Below are 23,468 nucleotides of genomic sequence, written 5' to 3' on the forward strand. Positions count from 1 at the left end.
TTATAAGCCATTTAAGAAACACACAAAAGCCGTTCGATTCACTTCAACAATTTTTAAAGTTTAATTTGTCAAAATATTTTCGTCGCTAAAATCCGTGACCTGTTCATATATATATGTATGTGTGTGTGTATATGTTTGTGTGTCTGTGTTTGTCCCCCTAGCATTGCTTGACAACCGATGCTGGTGTGTTTACGTCCCCGTCACTTAGCGGTTCGGCAAGGAGACGGATAGAATAAGTACTGGACTTACAAAAGAATAGGTCCTGGGGTCAATTTGCTTGACTAAAGGCGATGCTCCAGCATGGCCGCAGTCAAATGACTGAAACAAGTAAAAGAGTATATATATATATACATATATACGACGGGCTTCTTTCAGTTTCCCTCTACCAAATCCACTAACAAGGCTTTGGTCGGCCCGAGGCTATAGTAGAAGACACTTGCCCAAGGTGCCACGCAGTGGGACTGAACCCGGAACCACGTGGTTGGTAAGCAAGCTACTTACCACACAGCCACTCCTGCGCCTATGATGGAAAGTTTTAATTCAGATCACTTTAACCCTTTTGTTACCATATTTCTGTTGAAATCCACGGACTTTGTTTCAATTAATTTGGGTCGTGGAGGCACATGGCCTAGTGGTTAGAGCAACGTATTCGCGGTCGAGGGATCGCGGGTTCGAATCTTAGACCGGGCAGTGTGTGTGTTTATGATCGAAGCACCTAAGCTCCATGCGGCTCCGGCAGAAGGTAATGGCGAAAATTCTGCTGACTCTTTCACCACAACTTTCTCTCTCTCTTTCCTCCTGCATCTTGCAGCTCACCTGCGACGGACTGGCGTCCCATCCAGGTGGGGAACCTATACGCCAAGGAAACCTCGAAACCGGCCCTAATGAGCCAAGCGTGGCTCAAGAAGGAAGGAACAAACAATGTGTGTGTGTGTGTGTGGAGGCACATGGCCAAGTGGTTAGAGCAGCAGACTCGCAGTCGAGGGATCGCAGGTTCAAATCTCAGACCGGGCGATGTGTATGTTTATGATTGAAACACCTAAGCTCGACGCGGCTCCGGCAGAAGGTAATGGTGAACTTCTGCTGACTCTTTTGCCACAATTTTCTCTCTCTCTTTCCTCCTGCATCTTGCAGCTCACCTGCGACGGAGTGGCGTCCCGTCCAGGTGGGGAACCTATACGCCAAGAAAACCGGGAAACTGGCCCTTATGAGCTAGGCGTGGCTCAAGAAGGAAGGAAGAAACAATTAATTTGGGTCACTTTAGAAACAGGAAGTTTGTATCATAGGGCCCGGAGTGTTCTTGAGCTGTTGGTATCAAAGGGGTTAACCCCTTTTTAACACTTGTCTCTCCCCTTATTTCTCTGTTCTTTTTTTTTTTTTTCACAGATGTTCGGTCGATAAAAGTGTCCAACTTGCCAGAGAATATATCCAATGATGTGCTCCGGTTTCTCTTCAAGGAGTCGACCAGTGTCATCAGGGCCCCACAGTAAGTGTTTTAACAAGGGAGCTCAGTTTCCAGTTGAGGGACACTGCTACTCTGTGTTATGTACTATGTTCACATACACATATTCATATACGCACACACATAAACACATATGCATACACACATATGCAAACACACACACAAGCATACACACACATAAACACACACACACACACACATATGCATACACACAAACACACACACTCACACATACCTACACACACATACACACACACATGCATACACAAATACATATACCCTAACCCTACACCTTTTCAATATCTCATCACTTTATCAATCCTTCCTCTTCAATTGCTCTACCCAACTTCAACCCTGCAAGTGTAAGCGAAAGCAGGGTATTGTAATAACTTGTCTTTGTCTGTCTGTGTGTTTGCGAAATACCTGGGAAACGGCTGAACGGATTTTCACCAAATTTGATAGAAATACTCATTGGGTGACTGGCTCGAAATGATGAAAATTTGGTTTTGATTATCTTCAAACTTACATAAATATATACATAGCTATACGACTGTGTGTGTGTACAGGGCTGGATTCAAGGGTTCAAACAGACACACATACACACATGCATACACAAATACATATACCCTAACCCTACACCTTTTCAATATCTCATCACTTTATCAATCCTTCCTCTTCAATTGCTCTACCCAACTTCAACCCTGCAAGCGTAAGCGAAAGCAGGGTATTGTAATAACTTGTCTTTGTCTGTCTGTGTGTTTGCGAAATTACTGGGAAACGGCTGAACGGATTTTCACCAAATTTGATAGAAATACTCATTGGGTGACTGGCTCAAAAGGATGAAAATTTGGTTTTGATTATCTTCAAACTTACATAAATATATACATAGCTATACGACTGTGTGTGTGTACAGGGCTGGATTCAAGGGTTCAAACAGACACACATACACACACATGCATACACAAATACATATACCCTAACCCTACACCCTTTCAATATCTCATCACTTTATCAATCCTTCCTCTTCAATTGCTCTACCCAACTTCAACCCTGCAAGCGTAAGCGAAAGCAGGGTATTGTAATAACTTGTCTCTGTCTGTCTGTGTGTTTGTGAAATTACTGGGAAACGGCTGAACGGATTTTCACCAAATTTGATAGAAATACTCATTGGGTGACTGGCTCAAAATGATGAAAATTTGGTTTTGATTATCTTCAAACTTACATAAATATATACATAGCTATACGACTGTGTGTGTGTACAGGGCTGGATTCAAGGGTTCAAACAGACACACATACACACACATACACACACAAATACATATACCCTAACCCTACACCCTTTCAATATCTCATCACTTTATCAATCCTTCCTCTTCAATTGCTCTACCCAACTTCAACCCTGCAAGCGTAAGCGAAAGCAGGGTATTGTAATAACTTGTCTCTGTCTGTCTGTGTGTTTGCGAAATTACTTGGAAACGGCTGAACGGATTTTCACCAAATTTGATAGAAATACTCATTGGGTGACTGGCTCAAAATGATGAAAATTTGGTTTTGATTATCTTCAAACTTACATAAATATATACATAGACTAGCAGTATCACCCAGCGTTGCTCGGGTTTGTAAGCGAAATAACTATATAAGCATTTTTAGAGAGTTACTTCCCTTGTAGATGCCAATTTGGGCTTTCTTAGCCATTTCTGTTTTGGTGTCTTCAAGCCATGAAGTCGTTGTTCTAAAAAAACGCTGGTCTCCTTGACAACGCTTTACGACGTTGATTTCCTTACACTCCCTCCCCCACAGCTTCACGAGGGAGGGAAGAAGGGGGAGAAGCAAACAGGTGCAGCTGTGAGCGTGGACGCCAACTCCGCCGCCATCGACACACGAAAAATTATGCATTAAAATGGAATAAAAAATTATGTTAAATTATTTTTTAAATTGTAGACTCATCGTAGACGCGCGCTAATAGCCAGACGGGCTCGATATGAATCACGACTATAAGATACCCGGTTTTGGTTAAACTGCACCGCAAAATGTGGGAGTAGTTAGGAATCTAAATCGAAGGGGACAGACACTCACACAACTACAGTTTTATATATATAGATATGCGACTGTGTGTGTGTACAGGGATGGATTCAAGGGTTTCATTTATTTAAGAGTTGATTTCTTAATTTCACCTGAGTATAAATACCTATAATGGTGATAATTAAATGAAAGAAAATATATATTTTCAATCAAACTTACAAATTTCCTGATAAGCAAGTGGTCATATTATTTATATCCTTCAACAAACTGCAGTATGTTTGATTCGCTTGCCATCATTAAAAGACATTGAAAACTCTTCTGAAATTCTATGCAATATCTCTCTATATATAAACGGCAGTTTGTCTGTCTGTGTGTCTGTCAGGTTGTACCCTCACCCTGACCACTGCTTTCAACCGATTCTGATGAAACTTGACACACACATAGCCCAATGTCATAATTCAAAACTAACGCAGTGAAAATTTTGAAAAGTTCCCCCAGTTCTGAAAAAAATCGATAAATTCGACATGGGGTCGAAAATCTAAGCTTTTTATATGCAACACATTTTCTGTTGGGAGACAGCTAGGGACATCGTATACACAGAAGTATTCGAGTGAAGAGAAGACATTGCAACCTACACATGCGCCTTCGTTCCCTAGAGGGAAAGAACTAGATTGGGATTAGTCGTTGCCTACTAGGGGCTCTTACATACCTGGCAACGCCGGGCTATGCTGCTAGTTTTATATAAGTATTTCGTTTTGTTCACTTTCTTTCCCATAATCACTATTGTTTGATTAATCATTTATTTAGTCATATGCAAATTTCTATTTGCAAAACAACCTTTAATTTTCTTTGTCAATTCATATTTTAGCTTTTCACTATAAAACTAATGAAATAGAAAGTTTTCTTTTTTGGAACGCGCATGATTCTTCGGTGGAAAATTGGAGAAGAATCTTCATTTTATGCTATTTTTCCTTAATTTTAATTCCAAACCCACTAAAATAACATTAAAATTTCTTTGCCAACTCATATTTTAATTATTTACATTTGACAGATATTTGTCCTCATCTTATTTGTTGTTAACACAATGTTTTGACTGATATACCCTCCAGCCTTCATCAAGTGTCTTGGGGAAATTTTGTACCTGGCATTTTTTGATGTTATTATTATTATTATTATTATTATTATTATTCAGGTCACTTCTTGGAATCGAACTCAAAATCTAGGGGTTAGTAGCTTGCGCTCTTAACCCCTTACCCGGCAGAAACGAATATATGCGTTTTGACCGAAATCGTTTTTTTCTATCTCTGGTGAGTTAACTCGTCAAAAGATAGACTCGCCAAAATCGACAGCAAATGAGTTCCTTCGTCTATTATAAACTCTTTTTTGACATATACGAGTATATTCGCTCACTTTATACGTCTGGCAGTGACGATTTCTGCCACCTTTCGCTTGAGTAAGGCATTGAAGACCGAGTATGATTTAGTCACCTGGAGACAGTCGAAGGGTTGGAAGGCACATTTTATGAATAATAAATAAGGGTTGAAATATACCTCGAAATCACCATTCAAAACATAGTAAAATAAAACAATAAAAAATATGTCTGCAAAAATACATTTATTTTCAAAATAATTGTTGGGTAAGGGGTTAACCTGACGAAGGCTGGAGCGTATATCAACCGAAACGTTGTGTTAACAACAAACAAGATGACAAATATCCATCAAATGTAAATAATGTAAATAATTCCTCATCTCTTAAATATAGAACTGTAACATATTTTAATATTTTCACAAAAATTATTTGCAAAAAAATTCATCTGCGTGCAGGGCATTCATCACACCCGTGCCTTTTTTCCCCATTTTTTCTGTTTTCTCTCTCCAGCTCAACAACAGCCATTGTGGAGTTCAACTGTGTCAGAGATGTGGCAGCTTACATCCATAAAGACAAGACCCTCATGGTTGAAGACAAGGTTCTTACCATAGAAGGATGTTCTTCCAAGAATGAAGGCACATCAAATAAAGGTAATGATGGCTGACCCCTCTTTTTTTTTTCTGTATCGTTTCTTAGAACGGGGTCCACTATTTTTGGATAATGTTTTTGCTGTTGCTGTAAGGTATCCCACTTCAAATATGTCTTCCTTTGTTAGTTGTATCCAACTGAAAGAGTTCTGCCACTTCAATGGTTCCTGGTTCAATCCAACTGTGTTATGGTTCAGGGTTCAGTCCCACTGCGTGGATCCTTGGGCAAGTATCTTTTATTATAGCCTTGGGCTGACCAAAGCCTTGTGAATGGATTTGGTAGACGGAAACTGAAAGAAGCCTGTCATATATATATATATATATATATATCATCATCATTTAGCGTCCGTTCTCCATGCCAGCATGGGTTGGACGGTTTAACCGGGGTCTGGGAAGCCAGAAGGCTGCACCAGGCTCCAGTCTGATCTGGCAGTGTTTCTACAGCTGGATGACCTTCCTAACGCCAACCACTCCGTGAGTGTAGTGGGTGCTTTTTACGTGCCACCGGCACAGGTGCCAGACGAGGCTGGCAAATGGCCACGGTCGGACGGTGCTTTTTATGTGCCACCGGCACGGAGGCCAGGCGAGGCTGGCAACAGCCATGATATATATATAGATATTTCTTTACTACCCACAAGGGGCTAAACACAGAGGGGACAAACAAGGACAGACAAAGGGATTAAGTCGATTAGATCGATCCCAGTGCGTAACTGGTACTTATTTAATCGACCTCGAAAGGATGAAAGGCAAAGTCGACCTCGGTGGAATTTGAACTCAGAAAGTAACGGCTAAGTATTTCACCCAGCGTGCTATGTTGTTATCATTATTATTATTATTATTGTTGTTGTTGTTATTGTTATTATTATTATTATTATTATTATTATTATTATTATTAAGGTGGTGAGCTGGCAGAATCGTTAGCATGCCGGGCAAGATGCTTGGCAGCATTTTGTCTGTCTGCATGATCTGAGTTCAAATTCTACTGAGGTCGACTTTGCATTTCATTCTTTCAGGGGCTGATAAATTAAGTCCCAGTGAAACACTGGAGTCAGTGTAATCAACTAGTCCCTTCCCCTCAAATTTCAGGCCTTGTGCCTATAGTGTCTTCTACTATAGCCCCGGGCCGACCGAAGCCTTGTGAGTGGATTTGGTAGACGGAAACTGAAAGAAGCCTGTCGTATATATATGTATATATATATATGTGTGTGTATGTGTTTGTGTGTCTGTGTTTGTCCCCCTAGCATTGCTTGACAACTGATGCTGGTGTGTTTATGTCCCCGTCACTTAGCGGTTTGGCAAAAGAGACAGATAGAATAAGTACTGGGCTTACAAAGAATAAGTTCCGGGGTCGAGTTGCTCGATTAAAGGCGGTGCTCCAGCATGGCCGCAGTCAAATGACTGAAACAAGTAAAAGAGTATAGTAGAAAAAAATTACTATTATTATTACTATTATTATTATTATTTCAACATTTCAGATCCATTGGAATCTCGCCAGCTCTACATTGAGAACATTCCTCATTGGACCACCACCGAGTATTTGGATGTCCTCTTCCCTGGGGCTAAAAGCATTCGCAGGGTGGATGGATTGTAAGTAAGACTTTTGACTTTGTTGCTGCTGTTGTTGTTGTTGTTGTTTAACCCCAGGTCAGTCCTGATCCAGATAGGCCTATGATCATAGAAGTTCCAACTGTGACCATCCCATCAATTAGCTACTGAGCATTTCCTATGCTCAGTTTGATGTTTCTCAGTGAGTTCAGATCTTTTCTGTTTGACCGGCAGTTTTTTAAAATAATTTCCACGTAACTAAACACTTTTAAACTTCGTATACTGGTAGAATGTGTTTATAAAACATCTTTTTCTCTTGGCTTTATTGAGAAAATTCTACAGTTTGTAAGATATTTGTTGGGTTCTTTTCCTTCAATTTCTGCAATTTCAACCAATCAATGACGTCTATTGAGGTAAAAAAAACATTCTGTGCCGTATAAATATGTCCCTCGTTTAAGAAACAGATTGCATTTATTTACATTGCTGAAGAAAAAAAGGATACCCTTCCCCCCACCCCTAACCCTAAAACAGATTGAAATGCAATAGATCGATACTAGGGTCATAATTATGGGTGACAATTTCATATGACAAAGCTAGAAAAAACTGCCATTCAAACCAAAAAGATCCATTTGTTGGTTTTTTTCTTCAATTTCTGCAATTTCAACCAATCAATGACGTCCATTGAGGTAAAAAAAACATTCTGTGCCGTATGAATATGTCCCTCGTTTAAGAAACAGATTGGGTTTATTTACATTTGTGAAGAAAAAAGATACCCTTTCCCCCACCCCTAGCCCTAACCCTAAAACAGATTGAAATGCAATAGATCGATACTAGGGTCATAATTATGGGTGACAATTTCATATGACAAAGCTAGAAAAAACTGCCATTCAAACCAAAAAGATCCATTTGTTGGTTTTTTTCTTCAATTTCTGCAATTTCAACCAATCAATGACGTCCATTGAGGTAAAAAAACATTCTGTGCCGTATGTATATGTCCCTCGTTTAAGAAACAGATTGGGTTTATTTACATTTGTGAAGAAAAAAGATACCCTTCCCGCCACCCGTAACCTCACCCCTAACCCTAACCCTAAAACAGATTGAAATGCAATAGATCGATTCTAGGGTCATAATTATGGGTGACAATTTCATATGAGACTGCTAGAAAAAACTGCCGGTCAAACGGAAAAGATCCGTGAGCTCATATCCAAACAGGTAGGAGCGGATTTTTGCATTGTGAAAACACAACCAGGGGTATATATGGGTTTATACTGCAGGCCCACACAAGGTGAAGTTGGCAGTCATTGAAAAAAGCCAACATCCGAGATGTCCAAAAAGTGTGGTTTAATTTACCTGTGCATTATTACACAAACAAGAAAGCATGGGTAACCCAAAAAATATTTTCTGACTGGTTCAATAATCACTTTAGTAGAAGATACTTGCCCAAGGTGCCATGCTGTGGGATTGAACCTGGAACCATGTAGTTGGGAAGTCACACCTGTGCCTATATATGGAAGGCAGTGAGCTGGCAGAAACGTTAGCACGCCGAGCGAAATGCTTAGCCGTATTTCGTCTGGCATTACGTTCTGAGTTCAAATTCCGCCGAAGTTGACTTTGCCTTTCATCCTTTCGGGGTCGATAAAATAAGTACCAGTTACGTACTGGGGTCGATGTAATCGACTTAATCCCTTTGTCTGTCCTTGTTTGTCCCCTCTGTGTTTAGCCCCTTGTGGGTAGTAAAGAAATAGGTATTTCGTTTGCCGTTACGTTCTGAGTTCAAATTCCGCCGAGGTCAACTTTGCCTTTCATCCTTTCAGGGTCAATAAATTAAGTACCAGTTACTCACTGGGGTCAATGTAATCGACTTAATCCCTTTGTCTGTCCTTGTTTGTCCCCTCTGTATTTAGCCCCTTGTGGGTAGTAAAGAAATAGGTATTTCGTCTGCCGTTACGTTCTGAGTTCAAATTCCGCCATCGTCGACTTTGCCTTTCATCCTTTCGGGGTCGATGAATAAAGTACCAGTTACGCATTGGGGTCGATGTAATCGACTTAATCCCTTGTCTGTCCTTGTTTGTCCCCTCTGTGTTTAGCCCCTTGTGGGTAGTAAAGAAATAGGTATTTCGTTTGCCGTTACGTTCTGAGTTCAAATTCCGCCGAGGTCAACTTTGCCTTTCATCCTTTCAGGGTCAATAAATTAAGTACCAGTTACTCACTGGGGTCAATGTAATCGACTTAATCCCTTTGTCTGTCCTTGTTTGTCCCCTCTGTATTTAGCCCCTTGTGGGTAGTAAAGAAATAGGTATTTCGTCTGCCGTTACGTTCTGAGTTCAAATTCCGCCATCGTCGACTTTGCCTTTCATCCTTTCGGGGTCGATGAATAAAGTACCAGTTACGCATTGGGGTCGATGTAATCGACTTAATCCCTTTGTCTGTCCTTGTTTGACCTCTATGTTTAGCCCCTTGTGGGCAGTAAAGCAGGAGTGGCTGTGTGGTAAGTAGCTTGCTTACCAACCACATGGTTCCGGGTTCAGTCCCACTTGCATGGCATCTTGGGCAAGTGAATCTGCTATAGCCCTGGGCTGACCAAAGCCTTGTGAGTGGATTTGGTAGATGGAAACTGAAAGAAGCCCGTCGTATATATGTATATATGATGATGATCATCATCATCGTTTAGCATCCACTTTCCATGCTGGCATAGGTTGGACGGTGCAACTGGGGTCTGGGAAGCCAGAAGGCTGCACCAGGCCCAGTCTGATCTGGCAATGTTTCTACGGCTGGATGCCCTTCCTAATGCCAACCACTCCATGAGTGTAGTGGGTGCTTCTTACGTACCACCGGCACGGAAGCCAGTCTAGGCGGCACAGGTGCCAGACGAAGCTGGCAAACGGCCATGGTCGGATGGTGCTTTTTACGTGCGATCGTGGCTGTTTGCCATATATATATATATATATATATATATATATGTATATGTATGTATGTATGTGTATATGTTTGAGTGTCTGTGTTTGTCCCCCCAACATCACTTGACAACTGATGCTGGTGTGTTTACGTCCCCGTCACTTAGCGGTTCGGCAAAAGAGACCGATAGAATACGTACTGGGCTTACAAAGAATAAGTCCCGGGGTCGATTTGCCCGACTAAAGGCGGTGCTCCAGCATGGCCACAGTGAAATGACTGAAACAAGTAAAAGAGTAAACTTAGCAGTTCGGCAATAGTGACCGATAGAATACGTACTGGGCTTACAAAGAATAAGTCCCGGGGTTGATTTGCTCGACTAAAGGCGGTGCTCCATCATGGCCGCAGTCAAATGACTGAAACAAGTAAAAGAGTAAACTTAGCGGTTCAGCAAAAGAGACCGATAGAATAAGTACTAGGCTTACAAAGAATAAATCCCGGGGTCGATTTGCTCGACTAAAGGTGGTGCTCCAGCATGGCCGCAGTCAAATGACTGAAACAAGTAAAAGAGTAAAAGAGTAATATGTAAAAGGTTGTTTTTTTTATTGTTTTTTTTATTGTACCCTACTCACCTTCTCTGTTTTCACCCTTCTTCTTCTTCCCTGCAGCACGGCGGTTGCAGAATACCGATCTGCGAAAGATGCCCAGATGGAACTCCTCAAAACCAAAACTCTTCGAATCGACCAAAACCAACTTGTAGTTGTTCCTGCAAAGGATTACCGAAGGAATACAAGTATGATTACCTCCTTTTCTTCATTTTCATTTTTTTCTGGGGGTTTTTCCCTTCTTTTTATGTCTTGTGTCAAATCTAAGGCCACAGACTTTACCTTTCATTGTTGTGGGGTTGATAAAATATAGCAGTGATATACTGGGGTAGATTTAATATTCCTATAAAACACCCAAGGTGTCAATGGAATTATAATAGAAGACTAATACTAACTTTACCTTTCATTGTTGTGGGGTTGATAAAATAAAGTAGCAGTGATATACTGGGGTAGATTTAATATTCCTATAAAACATCCAAGATGTAATGGAATTATAATAGAAGACTAACACTAACTTTACCTTTCATTGTTGTGGGGTGATAAAATAAAGTTGCAGTGATATACTGGGGTAGATTTAATATTCCTATAAAAATCCAAGATGTCAATGGAATTATAATAGAAGACTAACACTAACTTACCTTTCATTGTTGTGGGGTTGATAAAATAAAGTTGCAGTGATATACTGGGGTAGATTTAATATTCCTATAAAACATCAAGATGTCAATGGAATTATAATAGAAGACTAACACTAACTTACCTTTCATTGTTGTGGGGTTGATAAAATAAAGTAGCAGTGATATACTGGGGTAGATTTAATATTCCTATAAAACATCCAAGATGTCAATGGAATATAATAGAAGACTGACACTAACTTTACCTTTCATTGTTGTGGGGTTGATAAAATAAAGTGCAGTGATATACTGGGGTAGATTTAATATTCCATAAAACATCCAAGATGTCAATGGAATTATAATAGAAGACTAACACTAACTTTACCTTTCATTGTTGTGGGGTTGATAAAAAAAGTAGCAGTGATATACTGGGGTAGATTTAATATTCCTATAAAACATCCAAGATGTCAATGGAATTATAATAGAAGACTAACACTAACTTTACTTTCATTGTTGTGGGGTTGATAAAATAAAGTAGCAGTGATATACTGGGGTTAGATTTAATATTCCTATAAAACATCCAAGATGTCAATGGAATTATAATAGAAGACTAACACTAACTTTACCTTTCATTGTTGTGGGGTTGATAAAATAAAGTAGCAGTGATATACTGGGGTTAGATTTAATATTCCTATAAAACATTCAAGATGTCAATGGAATTATAATAGAAGACTGACACTAACTTTACCTTTCATTGTTGTGGGGTTGATAAAATAAAGTAGCAGTGATATACTGGGGTAGATTTAATATTCCTATAAAACATCCAAGATGTCAATGGAATTATAATAGAAGACTGACACTAACTTTACCTTTCATTGTTGTGGGGTTGATAAAATAAAGTAGCAGTGATATACTGGGGTAGATTTAATATTCTATAAAACATCAAGATGTCAATGGAATTATAATAGAAGACGACACTAACTTTACCTTTCATTGTTGTGGGGTTGATAAAATAAAGTAGCAGTGATATACTGGGGTAGATTTAATATTCCTATAAAACATCCAAGATGTCAATGGAATTATAATAGAAGACTGACACTAACTTTACCTTTCATTGTTGTGGGGTTGATAAAATAAAGTAGCAGTGATATACTGGGGTAGATTTAATATTCCTATAAAACATTCAAGATGTCAATGGAATTATAATAGAAGACTGACACTAACTTACCTTTCATTGTTGTGGGGTGATAAAATAAAGTAGCAGTGATATACTGGGGTAGATTTAATATTCCTATAAAACATTCAAGATGTCATGGAATTATAATAGAAGACTGACACTAACTTTACCTTTCATTGTTGTGGGGTTGATAAAATAAAGTAGCAGTGATATACTGGGGTAGATTTAATATTCCTATAAAACATCCAAGATGTCAATGGAATTATAATAGAAGACTGACACTAACTTTACCTTTCATTGTTGTGGGGTTGATAAAATAAAGTAGCAGTGATATACTGGGGTAGATTTAATATTCCTATAAAACATCCAAGATGTCAATGGAATTATAATAGAAGACTGACACTAACTTACCTTTCATTGTTGTGGGGTTGATAAAATAAAGTAGCAGTGATATACTGGGGTAGATTTAATATTCCTATAAAACATCCAAGATGTCAATGGAATTATAATAGAGACTAACACTAACTTTACCTTTCATTGTTGTGGGGTTGATAAAATAAAGTAGCAGTGATATACTGGGGTAGATTTAATATTCCTATAAAACATTCAAGATGTCAATGGAATTATAATAGAAGACTGACACTAACTTTACCTTTCATTGTTGTGGGGTTGATAAAATAAAGTAGCAGTGATATACTGGGGTAGATTTAATATTCCTATAAAACATTCAAGATGTCAATGGAATTATAATAGAAGACTGACACTAACTTTACCTTTCATTGTTGTGGGGTTGATAAAATAAAGTAGCAGTGATATACTGGGGTAGATTTAATATTCCTATAAAACATCCAAGATGTCAATGGAATTATAATAGAAGACTGACACTAACTTTACCTTTCATTGTTGTGGGGTTGATAAAATAAAGTAGCAGTGATATACTGGGGTAGATTTAATATTCCTATAAAACATTCAAGATGTCAATGGAATTATAATAGAAGACTGACACTAACTTTACCTTTCATTGTTGTGGGGTTGATAAAATAAAGTAGCAGTGATATACTGGGGTAGATTTAATATTCCTATAAAGCATCCGAGATGTCAATGGAATTATAATAGAAGACTAACACTAACTTTACCTTTCATTGTTGTGGGGTTGATAAAATAAAGTAGCAGTGATATACTGGTGTAGATTTAATATATAAAGGCACAAAGAATGAAATTTTGGTGGAGGGGACTAGTTGATCATGTCAACCCCAGTGTTTCACAGGTACTTTATTCATTGACCCTGAAAGGATCAAAGGAAAAGTTGACCTTGATAGAATTTGAACTCAGAACATTAAGACGGGTGAAATGCCGCTAAGCATTTTGCCCGGTGTACTAACGATTCTGCTAGCTCGCCACCTTACACCAGCTTAATGATAAAACTATTTTACTAAATTCTTCATTAATTTCAAAATTAATTTAAACAATGGCAGTGTATTTCAACAAAAATATGGTAACAAAACGGTTAAAGTATTCTAAATTAAAACTTTCAATCAAAATTTCCTGTTAATTAATGCTCCAAAAACCAGATCAATAATGACACTTATTTTATTAAATTCTTCATTAATTTCAAAATTAATTGTAACAAAGTCAATGTCTTTCAACAGAAATATACTAAGAAAATGGTTAAAGTGGTCTAAATTAAAACTTTCAATCAAAATTTCTTGTTAATTTATGTTAATTTATGCTCCAAACACCAGCTTAATAAAGACAGTTATTTTACTAAATTCTTCATTAATTTCAAAATTAATTTAAACAAAGTCAGTGTCTTTCAACAGAAATATGCTAAGAAAAGGATTAATGTGTTCTAAATTAAAACTTTCAATCAAAATTTCCTGTTAATTAATGCTCCAAAAACCAGATCAATAATGACACTTATTTTATTAAATTCTTCATTAATTTCAAAATTAATTTAAACAAAGTCAGTGTCTTTCGACAGAAATATGCTAAGAAAAGGGTTAAAGTGGTCTAAATTAAAACTTTCAATCAAAATTTCTTGTTAATTTATGTTAATTTATGCTCCAAACACCAGCTTAATAAAGACAGTTATTTTACTAAATTCTTCATTAATTTCAAAATTAATTTAAACAAAGTCAGTGTCTTTCAACAGAAATATGCTAAGAAAAGGATTAATGTGTTCTAAATTAAAACTTTCAATCAAAATTTCCTGTTAATTAATGCTCCAAAAACCAGATCAATAATGACACTTATTTTATTAAATTCTTCATTAATTTCAAAATTAATTTAAACAAAGTCAGTGTCTTTCGACAGAAATATGCTAAGAAAAGGGTTAAAGTGTTCTAAATTAAAACTTTCAATCAAAATTTCTTGTTAATTTATGTTAATTTATGCTTCAGACACCAGTTTAATAATGACAGTTATTTTACTAAATTCTTCATTAATTTCAAAATTAATTACAACAAAGTCAGTGTATTTCAACAGAAATATGCTAAGAAAAGGGTTAAAGTGGTCTAAATTAAAACTTTCAATCAAAATTTCTTCTTAATTTATGTTAATTTATGTTCCAAACACCAGTTTAATAATGACTAAGTTATTTTACTAAACCTGATAAGAAAAGAGTTCAGTTATGCAAATGAGCTATATTTTGATCAATACAGTCCTGTATTGTTGTATTGCAGCCAATAATGATGGGAGCCCAGTGCAGAATGTCGGGCGATATTCTTTGACCAGGAAGGGAAAAGGTTACCAATCTTCATACACACGGAAGCCAGGATTTGGCAGTGAGAGATCAAACCTGAACAACAGCAGTGGAGGCAGCTATCACAGTCACAAAAGACATTCGGCATCAGGGTCTCAGCATCAGGAAGATAACACTTTGGGCACATCTCCACAGGACCAGCTTCTCTCTGGGAACAGCACCCAGGCAAATCTTCTTGGGGTATGTAGAGTTGTTGTTGTTGATGTTTGTTTGTTTGCTTGTTGAGTGAAGCGGTCTTCATCCCAGAGCTCTGTAGTGGGAGAAGTCCGAAATGTGGTCCTTTGCTATTCATAAGACAGGAAAATTGTTTGTGTTTAAATGTAAATGGAAATTCCATTTCTTGAGATACATGTGGTATTCTTGGGATTAGCAGAGTTGATCCTGTTTAAGGACCAGAAGCAACCTCATACATATGTACACACAGACATCATCATCATCATTGTCGTTTAACGTCCGTTTTCCTTGCTAGCATGGGTTGGACGGTTTGACCAGGGGCAGGGAAGCCAGGAGGCTGCACCAGGCTCCAATCTGATCTGGCAGTATTTCTACAGCTGGATGCCCTTCCTAACGCCAACCACTCCGTGAGTGTAGTGGGTGCTTTTTACATACCAGCGGCACAGGTGCCAGGGGAGGCTGGCAACGGCTACGATCGGTTGGTGCTTTTTACGTGCCACCTGCACGGGAGCCAGTCAAGGCGGCGCTGGCATCGGCCACAATCGGTTGGTGCTTTTTACGTGCCACCTGCACGGGAGCCAGTCAAGGTGGTGCTGGCATCGGCCACGATCGGTTGGTGCTTTTTACGTGCCACCTGCACGGGAGCCAGTCAAGGTGGTGCTGGCATCGGCCACGATCGGTTGGTGCTTTTTACGTGCCACATGCATGGGAGCCAGTCAAGGTGGTGCTGGCATCGGCCACGATCGGTTGGTGCTTTTTACGTGCCACATGCATGGGAGCCAGTCAAGGTGGTGCTGGCATCGGCCACGATCAGTTGGTGCTTTTTACGTGCCACATGCATGGGAGCCAGTCAAGGTGGTGCTGGCATCGGCCACGATCGGTTGGTGCTTTTTTACGTGCCACATGCATGGAGCCAGTCAAGGTGGTGCTGGCATCGGCCACGATCGGTTGGTGCTTTTTACGTGCCACATGCATGGGAGCCAGTCAAGGTGGTGCTGGCATCGGCCACGATCGGTTGGTGCTTTTTACGTGCCACATGCATGGGAGCCAGTCAAGGTGGTGCTGGCATCGGCCACGATCGGATGGTGCTTTTTTCATGCCACCAGCAGAGGTATCACAACTACAAGTTCCATTTGTATTTTTTGATGTTGATGTTCTTGACTCAAATACATATACATACATATATACACAGACATATACATACATATATATTGTTATATGCGTATATTTTTGCAGCTCCCACAAGCGTTTGGGAAAAGCAGTCGAAGTTTCCAGTGGAAAAAACCTGGTTCTCATCACTACAGCAACCTACGAAGCGGTCGACGTCGTGGGGCCGGCAGGAACACAGAGTACAGAGACGGGGCCGATGCTGAGGGCAATGAATGCGGGGACAACGATACAGATAGCTTACCTGCCCATGATCCAGATGGCGATGGTGATGTGGTGGAGAAGTCTCGTGTCGAGGCCAAAAGCTCTGGCCAGTCACAGCAACAGAAGAGGAGGACGGCAGCGACGGCGGTCAGTCAAAATCAGAAAGATTCGAAGACGCACCCGGCGTCGGGGCCGGCTGTGGGTCCGACTCAGAAAGAGGCCAAAGCAAACCAGTCGTCATCGTCGTCGTCTTCGGCGCTTGGTCGAAATCAGAAAGACGCTAAGGTGACCCAGAGGTCATCGGCAACGGACGGGGTAAGTCTGAATCAGAAGGATTCTAAGACGAACCAGAAGTCGGCAGACTCAAGCCAGAACCAAACAGAAGTGAAAGCTAACCATAAGGTGCCACCAACGAGTAAAGAGAGGGGCGTGTCTTCCCGCCGGGAATCGTCGATGGCGCACAGATCGAACTCAGGTATCAATAAGACGGACAGGGCCCAGAGTAGCACCAGTAAACCCATTCGAGACAGGTAAGTGTTTATATTGTATGAGGGTTTTGGTATGTGAAGGGTTTTGGTGTGTAAGGGTTTTGGTGTGAAGGGTTTTGGTGTGTGAGGGTTTTGGTGTGTGAAGGGTTTTGGTGTGTGAGGGTTTTGGTGTGTGAAGGGTTTTGGTGTGTAAGGGTTTTGGTGTGAAGGGTTTTGGTGTGTGAGGGTTTTGGTGTGTGAAGGGTTTTGGTGTGTGAAGGGTTTTGGTATGTGAGGGTTTTGGAAAGAAATGAAAGAGGCACAATCTGCTGGGTGTGTAGTGTTAGCGTGCATGAGATTTCCAGCCTTTTCTCCAAGAAGTCATAGTACATCTGAGCACTGTGTGCAATAAACTTATTATTAATATTATTACGATCGTGAGGTTGTGAGTTCGATTCCCAGACCGGGCTGTGCATTGTGTTCTTGAGCAAGACACTTTATTTCACATTGTTCCTGTTAACTCAGCTGTAGAAATAAGTTGTGACATCACTGGTACCAAGCTGTATCGGCCCCTTTGCCTTTCCCTTGGATAACATCACTGGGGGGAACACATACACCACAGAAACCGGCAAACTGGGCCCATGAGCCTGGCTAGGCTTGAAAAGGACGCATAAAAAAAATTTTTAATTATTATTATTATTATTATTATTTAGGCGGCAAGCTAGCAGAATCGTTAAAACACCAGGTGAAATGCTTAGTGGTATTTCATCTGTCATTACATTCTGAGTTCAATTTCTGCCAGCGTCGACTTTGCCTTTCATCCTTTCGGGTCGATAAATTGAGTACCAGTGAAACATTGGGCTTGATTTTGAGTTCAAATTCTGCCATGGTTGATTTAGCCTTCCATCTTTTCGGGGTCGATAAACCAAATACCAGTTATGTTGTTTGTTACTCCTCAAGCTACGCCTGGCTTATTTTCCTTGGCATATAGGTTCCCCACCTGGATGGGACGCCGGTCCATCGCAGGTGAGCTGCAAATTGCAGGAGGAAAGAGTGAGAGAAAGTTGTGGCGAAAGATTCAGCAGAAGTTTCGCCATTACCTTCTGCCAGAGCTGCATGGAGCTTAGGTGTTTCGCTCATAAACACAAACATTGCCTGGTCTGAGATTCGAACCTGCAATCCTTCGACTGCGAGTCCGCTGCTCTAACCACTAGGCCATGTGCCTCCACATATACATTTGTTGTTGTTTGTTCCTTTTCAAGCGATGCCTGGCTCATAAGGGCCAGTTTCTCGGTTTCCTTGGCATATAGGTTCCCCACCTGGATGGGACGCTGGTCCGTCGCAGGTGAGCTGCAAGATGCAGGAGGAAAGAGTGAGAGAAAGTTGTGGCGAAAGAGTCAGCAGAAGTTTTGCCATTACCTTCTGCCGGAGTTGCGTGGAGCTTAGGTGTTTTGCTCATAAACACACACATTGCCCGGTCTGAGATTCGAACCCATGATCCTTCGATCACGAGTCCGCTGCTCTAACCACTAGGCCATGTGCTACCACACCAGTTATGTATCGGGGTGTTGTGTGAGACTGTGGAGGCACAATCACGAGCTCGTGGCCCCAATCTAAAACCGGTTGACTTTGCCTTCCATCCTTTCGGGGTCAATAAACCAAGTACCAGTTATATACTGGGGTCAATATGGTTATTGTGGTGGTGCACCTGAATATATTGTGTTGTTGTGGCTGTGCCATTCGGAACGTGTTGTGTGAGACTGCGGAGGCACAGTCACAAGCTTGTGCCTCCAATCTAAAAGCCAGACGATGTCGTGATGTTCATTCCTTTTCCTCTTCCAGGTCTCCACACAGAGACTGTCCGAGCAAACGTATGAGGACGACCTATGAGTCATCGACTCGCGGCGGCAGCAGCAGTAGGGGCCAATCGAAAACGAGTCGGGAGGCGGCGGCGGCGGCGCCCTTGTCCAGCGACACTTCTAAAGGTCATCGTCACACCGACGTGCAGCAGGGTCAGGACGGCCCCACCCAAAAGGAGGATGGCAGCGTCACAGACTCCGTTTCCAATCTTATGAATAAATTAGACATGTTGGCCGCTCTCTCACAATTTGCCAAGTAAGTCCCCTTCTCTCTCCTCCCTCTCTCTTGTTCTCTCTCTTTCTCTCTTGCTCTCTCTCCCTCTCTCTCCATTGTTCTCTCTCTTTCTCTCTGTCTTGTTCTCTCTCTCTCTCTCTGGCTCACTAACCCTCTCTCTGTCTCTCTCTCTCTTTCTCTGTCTGTCTCTCTTACTCTCTCTCTCACTCTCTCTCTCTGTCTCTCTCACTCTCTCTGTCTCTCTCACTCTCTCTGTCTCTCTCACTAAACTTCTCTCTCTCTGTCTCTTTCACTCTCTCTCTCTCACTAACCCTCTCTCTGTCTCTTATTCCCTTTCTCTTGCTCTCTCCCTCTCTCTCTCATTCTTGCTCTCTCTCCCCTCTCTCTCTCTTTCACTAACCCTCTCTCCCTCTCTTTCTTATTCCCTTTCTCTTGCTTTCTCCCTCGTACTCTCTCTCTTTCTCTCTGCCTTGTTCTCTCTCTCTCTTACTCTCCCTCCTTCTCTCTGTCTTTCTCTCTCTCTCTCTTATTCTCTCTCCTTCTCTCTGTCTTTCTCTCTCTCTCTCCCTTGCTCCCTCTGTATATATGTATGTATACACCACACACACACACACAAACAACACTTCACCTAAAAAGACATTTTTTTAAAACCCCCTTTTGTTTCTTTATAAAGAAAATAATAAAATCCCTCATTGTGATCCCTATCTTTTTTCTACTTCTTACCTTTGTAGGGATTACGAAGATGCCTACCAAACCACACAGAAGGGGTCGCAGGAGAAGTGCCACAAAACCGACACCGGAAAAGAGAAAGACGTGCCGCCAGCCGGGTCTACAAACCCCAGGATGTCTAAAAATAGGGATTTCGACCGAACGTCTCAGAAAAGTTCGACGGGGTCCGGTCATGTGAGACACAGAGGGGATAGCAGTGGGAGCAGTGACTGTATTAAGAGAGGCACGTCCCACGACCACGAACGGAATACTCGCACGTCAGAATCTTCTAGGATGAGGCACAGGGGCGGCGTCGGTGATGGGAGCTGTGACTCTGCTAATCGGAGGAGTGCCTCCCGGTCGCGAAGTTCCCGTTCTGCAAGCTGGATGTCGGAGCCTTACATTGACAGTCTTAGAGAGCGTCACCGCTACCATGAACAATCTTCCGGCATGGCCACCACTGCTGATCGTCGGTCGGCGAGATCAGTGAGAAGCCCCTGTTATGATCTGAATGAGGGTGATGGAGGAGGTGATGGTGGTCGTGGTGGTGTCAGTCGAAGGGATTTCCTGGAGAGGCGAAACAGCGAAAAGCATCAATCGCGGGGCCATTACTATCGCCATGGCGATAATTTTGACCGTGACATTCCCCGTCACGATCGAGATGGCTGGAATGGTTCGAGGTTCTGGAACGAAGATGATTCGGGCAGGTCGAGGTCATCGTATGCAAATGCAGATGTTGACCTGATGAGGTCGTTGGAGGTCAGAGGTCGAAATTGCGAAGACAGAGGCTCGGGCCAGCAGGGCAGCGAACGCAGAGTTTGGATTAGTGGTCGTCTTGACCATCGTAATAGCGGTCAAGGACGCGGCTATCAACGAGACGTCCATTCCGACGGTAACTACGAGAAGACGGTTTACTTGTCAAATCCAGATTTGAGCCATTGGGATGAGGCCGAGTATGATGCCGGTGGTGGTAGTGGTGGTGGTGGTGGCCGGAGGAGAAGGTGGGAGAGAGAAGAGGAAGGGCCGGAACGTGATAGAATTGCCCAGAGGTTCTCTGAGTCTCCGGGGTCATGTGGCCGTGACAGGTTTGGCAGCGGTGGCTACGATGACTATAATTATGATTATGATGATGATGGTGGTGGTGGTGGTGGCTGTGGTGGAAGAAGGGGTGTGTTTGACCGACGTGACGGGAAATGGACAGGAGACCGTCGGGACATGTACGAACGACGGAAGGCGAATGACGAGCCGTTTGTAGCTGTCCACTTAAACAGCGGAAGTGACCGGCTTGCATTCGGGGACAGAGAAAGGGACGGGGAAGAAGAATTAGGGAGAGAGGGAAGATTTCATCAGGAGAGTAATGAAAGGCGGTATAATCACCCAGATATGGATAATGATTTTCATCCCCATGGGAACAGAAGGGGCCTCGCTTCGTCCCCTTCTACCTACAGCAACAACATAACTAGATCCCAGTCTCGGGATTATTATGACAGCAGTAGCCCCCGTCCACCTTTCCATGACAACAGACGGCCGACGACGACGACGACGGGATTGACCATGAATGCATCAAAATCAGAAATACAGGACTATGAAGGCGACGGTACCCGTCATCGTGGGAAACGTCAAAATATGACCCCCCATCCGTATGGACCAGATACGAGAACATTCCGGAAAGGCGGTGATCAGGGGACTGCGGGCAACAAAAGCAACAGCAGGAGTTACCATGGTGATAAGGAGTGGTCTGTCAGCTCAAGGGACACGGAGGAGAGGAAGGTTTTTTTGACGAATTCTGTAAAACGGGGCGGGGAAAATTGCGGTAGGGCCGGCAGCACGGATGGCAGAGGTTGTGGGTTTGATGTTGGTGGTAGGGATGTAGGTAGATTGGGCCCCAGTGAGAAAGGCCAAACAGGTGGGTTTGGCACAGATGGAAACCGTGAAGCAGGTGGGAGATTCGGTTCCGACGTGAGGTGTGAGTCAGGCAGGTTCGTTGGTGCAGAGGGCAGGTGTAAAGTGAGTAGATTTGGCAGCGATGGGTGGTCTGAAGGGGCCAGGTTTGGCGCAGACGAACAGTATTCGTCGGGTAGATTTGGTCCTGATGACGATGAGCATTGTAAAGCAGGTAGATTTAATGCTGATGGAAGTTATGAGGCAGGTAGACTTGATGTTGATGAAAGGTGTATCGCTGGTAGATTTGATGTTGACGAAAGGTGTGCGACGGGTCTGTTTGACAGTAATGAGAGACCGGCAACAACTGACGTCAATGACACTGAGAAGAGAGGGCCCAGATCGTCTGGGTGTGACCATGATCCCAGTGCCAGCAGAATCGGTCAAAAAGGTGAAGATGAAAAGAGCATGGGTTGTAGGAAGTTTGGCGTTGGGGCAGGTAACTTTGGGAGTTGTAGGGATATCGACAATTCTGCTGCAAATTTCAGAGCTGGGAAATCGTCTAACAGTAGCGGTAGGTTTGACCGCCATGTCAACAATGACATGCAGGATTGTCAATTAGCATTTGACGTCGACGAGAGGCAGAGATATGCAGCATCGGAGATGGATAGAATGCATAATAGGAATTCCGATGGGATGAGATTCAATCGGCATCGTGGTATTGAAGGAGGGAATTCACCCAAGACAGGCCGGACCCTCGAGGAAGGGGCAAACAACAAAGATGACGGTGGTGGTGGTGATGACGGTGAGATTAACGTCCACGCTGTCAACAGTGGTGGCGACGGTGGTGGTGATGACGGTGGTTACAGTAACCATGGTGAAAACAGAGATATTGATGATAGGGTTTTTCTCCAGTACAGCAGTAACCATAACAACAACAACAACATGTGGCCAAATGGTCGCAGATATAAAAATGGGTCAGTCAATACCCAGCATGGGGGTCACTATAACCAAAATAGGGGGAACTCCAGCAGGGTCTGGAACAGACAGACTGGAAACTCTAATAGCTTAGGCTTGAGTGACGCGCCGTTTCAGGGGTCTGAATCTAGGAATAAGGGTTCGAAAAGACAGTTTAATGTTTTATCGGATGGTGGAAAAGGGCCCGGCATCGCCGGAAGGTCTCCGTCGTTTGGTGTCTTTGACGCAGATGGCAGAAACAACCGAAAATGATGAGATGGGTGTAGCCGGGTTTAACGAGGAGATTAGCAATTCTTTAATTATGAACGCTAACGACATGACGAAGAGCGAGAACATTGGGGGACATCGAGGGGGTCAGTTCCGGCCTGAGAATGTTAGAGGGGGTACAGGGGATGGAAGTGGGCCTTGCCATGGTGAGCAAACATTACGACGAGATAATAGCACTAACGAGGAGACGAGAATAAATAATGATGATAATAATAAAATAATAATAATAATAATATTTCAAGTAATAGTACTGGATTCAGCAACATGAAGCATCACAGAAGGGAGTTTGGAACAGGTGTAGGGCTCACTCCGGGTTTCAAGGGAGACCGTCCACAATCTCATGGTCATGGGCAAGGCCACACCCACGGTCAGCCCCAACATCAAGGATACCGTCAAGGCCACATTCAACTTCAGCAACCCCTCTCTCGGGCCCAGGAA

General features: G+C 42.1%; 1 protein-coding gene across 1 annotated transcript in view; it reads left to right on the plus strand.

Moving 5' to 3' along the window:
• Window positions 1-1,384: 1,384 nt before the first annotated feature.
• The window catches only part of LOC115225212, a 22,621-nt gene continuing 537 nt past the window's right edge, over window positions 1,385-23,468 (plus strand). Inside the window, exons 1-8 of the mRNA XM_029796152.2 lie at window positions 1,385-1,486; window positions 5,363-5,502; window positions 6,975-7,086; window positions 10,605-10,729; window positions 15,011-15,270; window positions 16,501-17,165; window positions 18,945-19,217; window positions 19,928-23,468. The exon at window positions 19,928-23,468 is cut by the window's right edge and continues 537 nt beyond it. Of these exons, the coding sequence (XP_029652012.2) occupies window positions 5,436-5,502; window positions 6,975-7,086; window positions 10,605-10,729; window positions 15,011-15,270; window positions 16,501-17,165; window positions 18,945-19,217; window positions 19,928-23,015 (4,590 nt within the window). The 5' untranslated portion in view covers window positions 1,385-1,486; window positions 5,363-5,435 and the 3' untranslated portion in view covers window positions 23,016-23,468. The remainder of the gene's footprint in view (window positions 1,487-5,362; window positions 5,503-6,974; window positions 7,087-10,604; window positions 10,730-15,010; window positions 15,271-16,500; window positions 17,166-18,944; window positions 19,218-19,927) is intronic.

The sequence above is a fragment of the Octopus sinensis genome, linkage group LG27, assembly GCF_006345805.1.
Source record: "Octopus sinensis linkage group LG27, ASM634580v1, whole genome shotgun sequence".
NCBI lineage: Eukaryota > Metazoa > Mollusca > Cephalopoda > Octopoda > Octopodidae > Octopus > Octopus sinensis.